We start from the raw sequence: 12,540 nt of genomic DNA, 5'->3' as shown, positions 1-12,540 counted from the left end.
CCTACACCTAATACTTTTCCCGCTAGAGGGCAGCAAAGTTCAAGCGACAGATTCGCCGGACCCCTAGGAATCCGCTGAAAATCCCTACATAGGGGTAACTTGGGGCGTAGAGTCGCGTGGTGCAATCCGTTAAACCCTACACCAAATACTTTTCCCGCTAGAGGGCAGCAAAGTTCCAGCGACAGATTCGCCGGACCCCTAGGATTCCGCTAAAAATCCTTACATAGAGGTAACTTGGGGCGTAGAGTCGCGTGGTGTAATCTGTTAAACCCTACACCTAATACTTTTCCCGCTAGAGGGCAGCAAAGTTCCAGCGACAGATTCGCCGGACCCCTAGGAATCCGCTGAAAATCCCTACATAGGAGTAACTTGGGGCGTAGAGTCGCGTGGTGCAATCCGTTAAACCCTACACCAAATACTTTTCCCGCTAGAGGGCAGCAAAGTTCCAGCGACAGATTCGCTGGACCCCTAGGAATCCGCTGAAAATCCCTACATAGGGGTAACTTGGGGGTAGAGTCGCGTGGTGTAATCCGTTAAACCCTACACCTAATACTTTTCCCGCTAGAGGGCAGCAAAGTTCCAGCGACAGATTCGCCGGACCCTTAGGAATCCGCTGAAAATCCCTACATAGAGGTAACTTGGGGCGTAGAGTCGCGTGGTGCAATCCGTTAAACCCTACACCAAATACTTTTCCTGCTAGAGGGCAGCAAAATTCCAGCGACAGATTCGCCGGACCCCTAGGATTCCGCTGAAAATCCCTACATAGGGGTAACTTGGGGCGTAGAGTCGCGTGGTGTAATCCGTTAAACCTTACACCAAATACTTTTCCCGCTAGAGGGCAGCAAAGTTCCAGCGACAGATGCGCCGGACCCCTAGGAATCCGATGAAAATCCCTACATAGGGGTAACTTGGGGCGTAGAGTCGCGTGGTGTAATCCGTTAAACCCTACACCTAATACTTAAATCCGTTAAACCCTAGGGGTCCGGCGAATCTGTCGCTGGAACTTTGCTGCCCTCTAGCGGGAAAAGCATTAGGTGTAGGGTTTAACGGATTGCACCACGCGACTCTACGCCCCAAGTTACCCCTGTGTAGTGATTTTCAGCGGAATCCTAGGGGTCCGGCGAATCTGTCGCTGGAACTTTGCTGCCCTCTAGCGGCAAAAGTATTACGTGTAGGGTTTAACGGATTACACCACGCGACTCTACGCCCCAAGTTACCCCTATGTAGTGATTTTCAGCGGAATCCCAGGGGTCCGGTTACCAAGTTACCCTTATTTCAGCAGAATCCTAGGGGTCCGGCGAATCTGTCGCTGGAATTTTGCTGCCCTCTAGCGGGAAAAGTATTAGGTGTAGGGTTTAACGGATTGCATCACGCGACTCTACGCCCCAGGTTACCCCTGTGTAGTGATTTTCAGCGGAATCCTAGGGGTCCGGCGAATCTGTCGCTGGAACTTTGCTGCCCTCTAGCGGGAAAAGTATTAGGTGTAGGGTTTAACGGATGGCACCACGCGACTTAACGCCCCAAGTTACCCCTATGTAGGGATTTTCAGCGGATTCCTAGGGGTCCGGCGAATCTGTCGCTGGAACTTTGCTGCCCTCTAGCGGGAAAAGTATTAGGTGTAGGGTTTAACGGATTGCACCACGCGACTCTACGCCCCAAGTTACTTCTTTATAGGGATTTTCAGCGGATTCCTAGGGGTCCGGCGAATCTGTCGCTGGAACTTTGCTGCCCTCTAGCGGGAAAAGTATTAGGTGTAGGGTTTAACAGATTGCACCACGCGAATCTACGCCCCAAGTTACCCCTATGTAGGGATTTTCAGCGGAATCCTAGGGGTCCGGCGAATCTGTCGCTGGAACTTTGCTGCCCTCTAGCGGGAAAAGTATTTGGTGTAGGGTTTAACGGATTGCACCACGCGACTCTACGCCCCAAGCTACCCCTATGTAGGGATTTTCAGCGGATTCCTAGGGGTCCGGCGAATCTGTCGCTGGAACTTTGCTGCCCTCTAGCGGGAAAAGTATTAGGTGTAGGGTTTAACGGATTACACCACGCGAGACTCTACGCCCCAAGTTACCCCTATGTAGGGATTTTCAGCGGATTCCTAGGGGTCCGGCGAATCTGTCGCTGGAACTTTGCTGCCCTCTAGCGGGAAAAGTATTAGGTGTAGGGTTTAACGGATGGCACCACGCGACTTTACGCCCCAAGTTACCCCTATGTAGGGATTTTCAGCGGATTCCTAGGGGTCCGGCGAATCTGTCGCTGGAACTTTGCTGCCCTCTAGCGGGAAAAGTATTAGGTGTAGGGTTTAACGGATTGCACCACGCGACTCTACGCCCCAGGTTACCCCCATGTAGGGATTTTCAGCGGATTCCTAGGGGTCCGGCGAATCTGTCGCTGGAACTTTGCTGCCCTCTAGCGGGAAAAGTATTAGGTGTAGGGTTTAACGGATTGCACCACGCGACTCTACGCCCCAAGTTACCCCTATGTAGGGATTTTCAGCGGATTCCTAGGGGTCCGCGAATCTGTCGCTGAACGTCAATGTCAATAATTCGCTAAGTATACAGACGTCCTTGAGCTCTATAGCCTAATTGGTTTTGAGTGGTTTTCGACGCGCGTGTTGGTGGTTATTGTTGTATGTTGATGTGGGTGTAGTGGGTGTTTCTCGATGATTGTTATGAATGGCAAGAGTCTTTTTATTTCTCAGTTCGTATTTCCGAGCCGTATGTTAATTTTTACCAGCTAAAATTCAAAGGTAACCCATGGAGCATCCGTCAAATTGCGCTGCAAATGTCGCGGTTGCGTCATATATATCTGAGGGCTGTTCACGGGCTCCTGTGTGCGGTCGGACCGTACACAGCCTCCAAGCTCCGCCCACTGTGTCCCTATGTCAGCCTTCCGTCACCGCTCCTGGCCGGTCGGGACCTGCCACAGCCGGACTGTCCACCGCACGCAGCCGTGACGTCAGAACCACCTACCCATCCCCCAAGCCATCCCTTACCCCCACGCCTGCGGCCCACAACGCACACACCACACTCAGCAGTTTGCGGTGCCCGTGAACACCCCTCTGGTACCTATGCTAGCTCAGTTGTTTTGCTTTTTAGTTTATACATAAAAATAGAAGCACACCCAGATCACGGTATAAGTATATAAAAACCGTTTTTTTTTTTGCCTTACTTCTTACTTCAGGTACCTTACCAGTACAGGAATTTTGATGGCCACCATGGCCATTGGCCTCAGGCCTGTAGGGTCCCTATGGCATCGAGCTCCTGAACTGAGGACTCTCGTGGAAGCTAATCTAGGAATTAGGATAGAGTATCTGATTCGGTTTCAGTAATTGTCCGGTCTGGTCTTGAATTGGTTGAGAGTGGATACCAGGATCACACAAGGAACCAAATCAGAACCAAACTGAACAAACCAGAATGGAACAAATCACCTCTCATGAACTAACCAATTGCTGCCTTGCCCCTGATCTTCAGCCCTCCAGGATGGACTCTCAGAAGTTCTGCCTCAAATGGGACTGGTTCCAGGGCAGCGTCACCTCCGTGTTTGACCAGCTCCGCTCTGGAGGGGTGCTGCTGGACGTCACGCTCTGCTGTGAGGGACAGCGTGTTCGGGCCCACAGGAGGATGCTGTCCGCCTGCAGTCCGTACCTCAGGGAACTGCTGAAGGTGGGTGATGGGGAATGTACCTACTAGAGTCCTGGAGAGTCATATGGGGCGGATGACACTGACAATTGACTTGAAAACTTTGATTGCAATGATTATTGTTATTCGAATATGATAGCAGTGGCATTTATTTAGTTATAATACTGACAAAAAACCTAAAAGGCTTTGAACTTTGAAGTGTAACAGTAGTTTACTTGGCAGTCTGCGCGCCCCTAACCCCCAACAAACAAACAAATGTAATTGTAGTTTTGCTTTAAAGAGTAAAAGACATGCTTTAAATCTAGCAGAGGAATGCATTTTCTTCACAGGCATCCTGAATAACTTAAATAGCGATTTGGGACGTCAAAATAACAAATATTACACTTGTTTAGTAGAACGAGAGCCGAACGTTCCTTCCGTGGGCGGGCAGGCGGGCCGAGAGCGCCGGGTCTGCGAGCCAATAGGGGTCATTTCACGCTTCGCTGGGTGGCTGCCTATGTTCTTGCAGGTAGTGGTCTTGTACCTGCAGCTCAGTGCTCACCCATAATGATACTCAATCAAGTAGTACCTATAACCGTAAAAACACTGACGCTCATTCCCCTTCCCTCTCAGGCTCGGCAGCTTATTCTCGGAGCTCCTTACCGATGACGGAGGAGAGTCCTCTCGCCGCTGCGGGAACTCACTGAACTACCCTCTCGCCCCGCGCCATCTGCGCCGTCCTCACCGCCGGCCGACCCGACCAACGAGAACGACACTGACGCCCTCCGGCACTGCTGGCAGAGGAAACTGAAGGAGAGCGTCGCTGCCAGACTACCCGGTGAGTGCGGATTCGAATCCCGAGAGGGGCGGGATTTTGAGGTGCGATTTTAGATTAGGTTCTCTGACACCACGCCGGTCTAGACTGACTAGGTGGTTAGTCATGTAGAAAAAGCAGCGTTATTTGTAATTCACTGAAAAGCTTTTAGCTACATCATAGTTCTTGCTTTGAGTAGATTTGTTTTGTGTCGGTGCGCTAAAATTTGGCCACCGTGATTGAAATCAAGAGACTCTTCTTGACCGTTCTAATTTTCACCATGGTGGTAAGTTAAAGACTTTTCATTATGTTTTTTTGTGTTCATTATGTTGTTTGTGTGTCAGATAGACTGAATTATTTTGATTTACGTGCGATCGGCGAGAGATACTTATCAGAAGAAGTTTTGTTACGGGCGTTTGCGTCCGCCCTTAGTCTGGCGCCGCCCATGTCGCCTCCCAGATGGGCGCGCCTGGCGCCGCCCCTGCCGCGTGACCCGGGGCGGGGTCAGCGGCTGGCTCCCGCGGACGGGCGGCGGCCCGGGAGGAACGTGTAAACGGCTGAGGCGAGCGGCTTGTTCCCTCGTGCTTTTGGTGCGTTCTGTCAGCAATACATTCAACGCATCGAGTACAAGCGTAATATACCCTCGCAATATGATTATCTACATCATTTTGTTTATCTTATATGGTGGTTTCCATTGGCCCCGCGTTTACCTGACTGACGTTTCCCTCTATTCTCCAACAGAGGGCACCTATCTTCACCAGCCGCCGTCCCGGTACATTTTCCCCGGAGCGGAGGTGCTGGTCGATCCTGACGACTCGGACAGTGACAGAGACTCGCTGGACTCGGAGCGCGGCAGTGACGATGAGGTGAGTTGGTGCTGGAGGGTGGGTTCGATTCCAGCCACGGGATACTGATTTTGCGTTTTTCATACTTAGGCGTTTTATTAAAGTTGCATGAATCAGCGTTGTTAATTGTTTTTATTGATATCGAATTTCGACCTTAAATTTCTGAGCTGCTACAAAATTGCTTTCTTTCGGCTTATTGTGTTGCAACTCAGCAATAGATCTCTTCGCATCTCATACGTCATATATTACAGGTTTCCTATAAATATTTTATATTTATAAACATCAGGGCATATCATTATGGTAATCATCCTAGTGCGTGTCACCACACATCATCTCGGAGCACATCAGGGCACTAACACCGCGCCCCTTCTCCTTCTCCAGTCTCCGACCGCTGAGGGCGACCATCTGAACAACTCCACGGATACTCCGGAGACGGCTGTCACTCCTACACACACCGACTCCTGTCCTCCAACGCCTCCTGGACGTACTGCAACCTCCGGAGCATCATCAGGAGCACCGGGAACGTCTTCTTCATCACCTGCTGAGGAGCAACCCTCGGCTACACCAGCGGTGAACCCTTCCTCGACATCTGATATCGATATGGAGCCAGAAACGGTGGGTTCGCCGGGCTCAGCCCTGAAAAGGCCGATCAGTGAAACACTAGGTGGAGAGGAGGGGAGCGGTGTGAAGAGACCGGCGTTCGGTGGCGGGGGTGAGCCTGGTGTGTCTCCCGCCACCGCCAAAACCGCCCCCGCCCCCGCCACCGCTGGAGACAGTGGTGGTGCGCAGAGTGCGTCGGAAAATGCCACCGGCGCAACTGAGGCGATCAGCTAATCTACCGCTTCGGGATTCGGTAGAACACACCGAAGTTGGGGTCAGTTTAGTGAGTTTTCACGCGAATACCTACATTGGATGGTGACCATAAAGATCTATTTTCATACAGTGTCCAGTGTGCGTTAACTAGCGTTGTGTCCTATGACTAGTGCAGTTTGACGGAGTTTGGATTCAGGAAGTGGAAATCATGAATCCGACCGATTCGGTTACAAATCAATCATGTGAACTGTTGTGAAGCTATGAGCCAATGGTGAGCTAATTTAGGGCTACGACCTCCATGGAGCTATGAGCCAGTGGTTAGGTTCATTGATATTTCAGCTAGTGGTGAGCTAATTTGGAGCTCGGGGTGAGCTAATTGGAGATCTGTTGACCAGGAATGATCTAATATGAGCTATATGAACCAGTGGTGAGCTATCCTGGAGCCCTGAGCTAGTGGTGAGCTGATTAATCCCCTTTGTCGGTATGTAGCCGAACACGCACCCACCAGATTACCCATTTTATTCGTGACATCATGAAACACCGGAAGTTTATTTTCTTCAGTACTTCTCCTCACTTTAATCATGTGTTTCAGAATAAAAATAACAATTTCTCTATCGATTTTGGTGATCGCTTTTATTTTTCCACTTATAACTGTTCATTTTTCAAATAATGGCATGTTTAGATACATGCATGCGGTACTTTCAATTCAGATTATATTTGATCGGAAATGCGATCATTTGATCGCGCCAGATGCAGCCGAACCTACAATTTTCTCTTTATCAAAGGTCAGGAACATATGATTATGAAGATATAAATGAATGTATAATAGGATGAACACCGCATAACCGTGCATGCGCGTCGTGCATTTATAATATTTCATATATCGCCATTGGAAGCGAAATGACCACACTATTGATGTGCCCTGAGAACCCAACAAACCAACAATAATATCTCATACACTCAGAAAATTCTTTCTGCGCCATTGGACTAGCGTCTGACACAATAGGATGGGAGCGAGCACTGTTTGGTGCTTGGGGTGATACCGGAAATAACTTAAACTAGATGGATGCTACTTTTCTGTGCCAGGCTGTAGGATGGCGCCACGCTATTTTTCTTTCATTTGATACGAGCGCTCCCTCGGTCATTGTCTGCTCTGAGAGGACTGGGCTGAGTCTGTCTCTTGAGGTGGCTCGTACGTTGACTTGTCTTTACCCCCGACCGTCCGTCATTGTACTTGCGGTTCGTCGGATTTACATATTTAGTGTTGGGCGGTGAGCTGAAGTCCTCGTCATGTCATCTGACACACGAGTCACCAGACGTTGTGGTGGTATTTCAACTAGAACATTCAGTGTTGGCACTCTTGTAGAGAATATGTGACCCGTTGGAGGGTTGGGCTACTTGGCCGATTAATTTTGATTTCAGTACAGTCCAAGTGAACTGGCGGCCCAGCGGAACAAACCGTACACTCCTGGGTACCCCGAACATACGGAACAGACGGATCCCGTGCCGCCGCTGGTGGAAAATCCACCTCCAGGTGACAGCCGTCGAGCTGGTCTTCTGCCGGCCACCACCCGCGCACAAGGATACAAGGCACGTGGTCAGTACCGCCGTCTGTAACATCACGAGATGACTTGACGTTGACCGCCGGTCCGACGGTGCTGATTTGTCCTTCTATAATAACCCGACAAAATTCCAGCATGAGCTTGCGCATTGTGTGGGCTGGTAGTGCCTCCAGTGAGGTTTAGTGCCTCTAGTGCCTCTAGTAAGTAGTAAGAATGGGCACTATTTGAGGTGGGTGCCCATTCTGTCCGTTACCGAGGTTCCGACATGGTGACACTTTGCGAGCCACAGGCCAAACGGTTGCACCTACTCGGTCTCACTCCCACTCATTGCACCCCATCGCCTCAGGCGGTCACGTGATGGCACACAGCCCAGTGGCGGCGCCAGGTACGCCGCAGCGGGGCGCTGGGTCAGTGCGCAAGGGCGGCACCAGGCAAACTACCACGGCCCCAGTGATGTTTCCCGGGAACCCCATTCCGGATAGGATGGTATTGGATCTTATATGCGGTCACTGGATCGCAGCAGGTGTTTGCCAAGGCTGCGCTTTCGCTGATAAATGAGCTCCAAGGTTGAGCAATGACTGCATAAATACGAAAAATGTAAATGTATTCATAATAACAAATATCACAACAGAACTGTGTTTACGCTATGTACCAAATATGTATTGTACCCTTACGAAGGGATACCGAAGAGAAGGGATACGAAGGGATGCCCATGCAGGGATAGCCGAAAGGCCACAGGAACTGGCCATATATGGAAGGGGGCGAGTACCATGGTGCCATGGTATACCATGGTACCATGTACCATGCCATGTGGCATGTACCGTGGTATACCACTCGTCGGGACGGCCGCGTTCCAGATCTGTCACGACCAGCCGTGGGCCGTGGTCCCTGCTCTTCCGACGGCCGTGGCCGGACCAAGTTCACGTATATAAATAAACATATGCTGGGCCGCGGCGCCCTTTTGTCCGCACAGCAGCTGTTTGTAGCAGCGTATCTGTTCCTGTCTTGACGAACGCGGCCTCAAAGGGAAAAGGCCTCCAAGCTGCATAAAACAACTCTGACTTATTGATGAATCTGTTTGGGACACACTGCCCGGGCCGTCTTGACGGTGGCCGTGATCGCCTTTACCCTGAAGGAGATCACGGTGCCGCCGCGGGCTGGAAGCCGGGGTTGGCCCCGACGACAACCACCCCACGCAGAGGCGGGCTGGCATTTTATTGTTTGCCCCACCACGCGCTCTCACGGAAGTGTCACGACCAAATGAACACATCGCGCTGTTTAAAGCGGAACTCGTCTTCAGATCCGCCTTTCTGTGCATCATGGCAACGATCACCTTTGTCGTGAGCTCGGATGCCTCAAGAATGTCACGGCGATTCCATGCTATTTTTGAAGCAGTGTGTCGGTCAGCAGAGCTCGTCTTCAGACTTGCGATCCTGTGCATCGTGCTTCTGGCACATAATTCTGGCTCACCATCACTGAGACTCATGACCGTCGTCCGGAACAACGCTACCAGCTCCTCCGCAGCCTCAGCGTTCATCTTGTTGGTCGGTTTGCCGGCTGCTGCTGATGCACCCACCACGCTGACAATGTCGCCACTAGAATCAGACTATCCTGGGTCAACTGTCTCAGGGTGCCACCTCTTCCTTTACCTCTGATGGCTCTGGCTTCTGAGCGGTGTCTTTCGCCCTCTCAGAGAACGCAACACAAAACTCCACGGGTGGAGCGGCCCCGCGACCGAGCCCCAAAGGCACCAGCCAGTGACGAGTCTCCTTTGACCACGCGGCGCACTTTGGCAGAGCGATATTGGCTCCCAGCCTGGCCTTAGCGCGCAGGCCTCAGGATTTACCATCCCCACGCATCCCACCCTCCTCGTATCTGTCTAGTTTTTACACGCACACATACACGGACTAGCAGACACCCACCTTTCGTCGTCGTCATATGACGGATAGCGGGACAGCTTGAAGCTGCCGTCAACACGAACACCGGCCAGCTCTTGCCCACATGATTCGCAAATCGCATGACATGAAGTCTGTACCCATCATCGCTTACTGCTCGAGCTCCATGTTTGCCCTTTCTGAACAGGCCTTCTCAAGCCGTTGGAGATCAATGGACGCCACTTGAGAATGAGTGAAGTGCTGTCAATTTGGTTTGTTTCTCCAGCATTTGTAAAAACGCTCTAAGCGGTCACAGGAGATGAAAACGGAGCTCCTTCCACGCGATGAGCACATTCTGCGTACCGTGAACATTTGGACGGGTGACGCCACAAATTAGCCGCAGCCGCTGGTCGCCATAACGGAAATAATTTCAATTCGTTACGCCACATGTTTTATGTGTGTTATGCTGCCAAAAGGCTTGTTATGCTATGCTAGCAATGCTGTTCGTGCTATCAATCTCGCTGTAAGAATATGTTATCAATATGCCTACTTTTGTTTGTGTAGGTAGACCTCAATGATCCAGCTTCCTATATTTCTTGGCTCTGCACCCTTTTCCATAGTTGTCATTCTGAAGGAGAAGGATCATCATTATCTTGTTGGCTTCCGAAATACTCCTGTTTTTCTGCTTCCAACCCTCATTTTGCCGTGACTTTTCTGTTGACTAAAGTGCAAATTGTAAATGCTGCCAGCAGGATTCTTAATACGATCCACCCGACCGTCTCGGTGGTGCTGAACAATGTCGTGAACGCCTTGCGGCTCCCCGGGCATTAGGACCGCTACCTCGCCGGTCTCCGGCAGGTTAAAGCGGCGCTTGTGTTCCGTGACGGGCCGACGCTGTGCGCTCAGAACGGCTCTGAGTGTCTGTTATTCTCGACGCACCATCTCAAGGTGCCTCCAGGGGGTGCCTGACTGGAGGCTCGGTCAGAGTCGGGCACACAACACCCTCGATTGTGGTCACATCGGGTGCGCTGGCGTGAGCAGGTCCTCCCCATCACCCTGGGTGAGGGCAGGGCGCGCAGATTGACAAAGAACGCCACCTCATAAAGAACGACAGACAGTTGTTCAAAGGAGAGATGACAGAGGTGCAACGATGCACGCAGAGCCACCTTCGTCACACCGACCATGCGCTCCCAAAAGCCTCCCTACCATGGGGCCGATTCAGGGATGAACCGCCAGGTGACGCACCTTGGGAGCTGACCCAGCAGCGCGCGAAAGGTTCTCGCGTTATCGCTGTAGATCAGCACTGGTGCCCTACGAAGCGCAAAGAACCGCCTAAGGGCCAGGACGGGGCCGGCTGTGGAATGAACCAGCTCGGATGTGGAATGAACCAGCCCGAGGTGGCCCAGATGACGAGAAGTACTCATACCTTGTTAGCGCTGCCGTCCACGTACATACTCAGAAACGGAGCCAACCGGCTAATCATATTCCATGAACTGGGGATCATCATGCGCCTCAGAGTCCGGAGAGTCGTGAGCTCTCGCCTTCCTACCTAAACACTAACCTGCCTACCTACAAACTAGCCAGATCGCTCGGCGCTTGCCGCCGTCGGTCCTGTAATTGTTGTCTTTATTGACTCTGGCCAGCGGCCAAGCGCTGCAAGCTTCCCTGCAAGGCTTTTGAGGAACCCCTAAAGGTCATTTGTCTTCGTTGAATTGGGTATCGTTGAACTCAAAAACGAGAATCGCACCACATGAGCCATGAACCCGTATACTTTTCCAAAAATTGTTTTTTAACAACCCTACTATACATACTGCGCCATCCGCGGCTACTTCTTTGGGGGATTGGTGTTATGTGTAGTAACTTTACGCAGATGAGGTACCCAGTTATACTGATGCAGGGCATTGTGTAGAATTGGGCGAAATGATAAAATATGCCCCCCAGATCAAAAGTTGGCAGACCGCCGAGGTCAGCTCTTTGAACTTGACAACCGCCTCATTCTCGACGTAGAGTGTGCCATCTGGAAAGTACGGCCAGGTTCTGGGGATGACTGGGAACACAGCTCCGTGCCGTGAACACAGCTCCGTACTCTCGGTACAGCAGGTGGTCGACTGCATCGTCTGCAAAGCGTCGAAGCCATAAGATCAGTGTCTTTTGCCGGGCTGCCTGGCTCAACGACCGCGCGTTTTTCGTATTCCGCCGTCTTGGGCTGTCGGCTGTGGTTGTGCAGTGTTGTTTTTGTGATATGTTTGAGTGTTTCTTGCCGTGAGGTCCGATAATGCTGAAATACGATTTCTATGAAACTAAAAAAAAAAAAAAACGGGACAACCGGCCTCACCCCGTACAGCTGGGGCATTCCACGATAGATCGTACCACTTTTTTCCAATTTGACACCCTCATCTCTCGGATTTTAACGATAATTGGTCTAAGGGGTAGTCAGGGGCTCTGAATCCACCTGTAACAATTTCAGGCTTATCAGATGAGTGGTTTTTGAGTTATAGTGTATAACATGTTTTGGATCTTGCGTTGCAGCCCCAAGTTTGGCGGGCTGTAACTCTAAGACGGATAATCCAAATGCCAAATGCTATACGGCATTGAACTTGCATTGAAACAAAGAATAATATGCATTTTTAAAATTTTGAAATATATACTATTTTTGATATATAACACCTTGAGTTTCCTTTCACTTGCATTTTTATGCCTTTGGGACCAATTATTTTTGAATTTTTATTTACTTAAAAACATTTTTGGATCATTTTTAAGTAGTATGTAAAAAATTAGGAAGGTGTTCTTTCTATAAATGTACTTATTTTGCGTCACCGTAATGGTCTCGAATTGTGATTTCGGAAGAGAGCCTACAAATGGTGTGGTAAAGCTGCCTAGTGACATCACTGGTTACTGAAAGTTCAGTTGAAGTCATTTTTGCCTCAGTTTTGCTTGTATGACGTCATTCGTACGTCACTAGGGTCATAAGAGTTTTTCGTCAATAACTCTCGATCAAATTGAGCTAGAGAG

At 50.5% G+C, this 12,540-nt stretch overlaps 1 protein-coding gene across 1 annotated transcript; it reads left to right on the top strand.

Annotated features, from left to right (window-relative positions):
- The first annotated feature begins 3,482 nt into the window (after positions 1-3,482).
- On the top strand, positions 3,483-6,706 carry LOC122391306 (broad-complex core protein isoforms 1/2/3/4/5-like). Its single transcript, XM_043385103.1, has 6 exons — positions 3,483-3,665; positions 4,150-4,160; positions 4,298-4,458; positions 5,176-5,300; positions 5,661-5,971; positions 6,024-6,706. Exons 1-6 carry the CDS (start codon positions 3,483-3,485, stop codon positions 6,196-6,198), a joined length of 966 nt encoding a protein of 321 aa, XP_043241038.1. The 3' UTR covers positions 6,199-6,706.
- The last annotated feature ends 5,834 nt before the right edge of the window (positions 6,707-12,540 follow it).

Source organism: Amphibalanus amphitrite, unplaced genomic scaffold (assembly GCF_019059575.1).
Source record: "Amphibalanus amphitrite isolate SeventyFive unplaced genomic scaffold, NRLGWU_Aamphi_draft 000431F_arrow, whole genome shotgun sequence".
In the NCBI taxonomy this organism is placed as follows: Eukaryota; Metazoa; Arthropoda; class Thecostraca; order Balanomorpha; family Balanidae; genus Amphibalanus; species Amphibalanus amphitrite.
This window is presented reverse-complemented; position numbering and strand designations above follow the sequence as displayed.

Bases quoted from the DNA above. Each gene is read 5' to 3' on its own strand.
- LOC122391306 (XM_043385103.1), top strand. From the start codon at position 3,483: ATGGACTCTCAGAAGTTCTGCCTCAAATGGGACTGGTTCCAGGGCAGC. The intron at 4,459-5,175 runs GTGAGTGCGGAT...ATTCTCCAACAG, and splicing joins CGTCGCTGCCAGACTACCCG to AGGGCACCTATCTTCACCAG. The intron at 5,301-5,660 runs GTGAGTTGGTGC...CTCCTTCTCCAG, and splicing joins AGCGCGGCAGTGACGATGAG to TCTCCGACCGCTGAGGGCGA.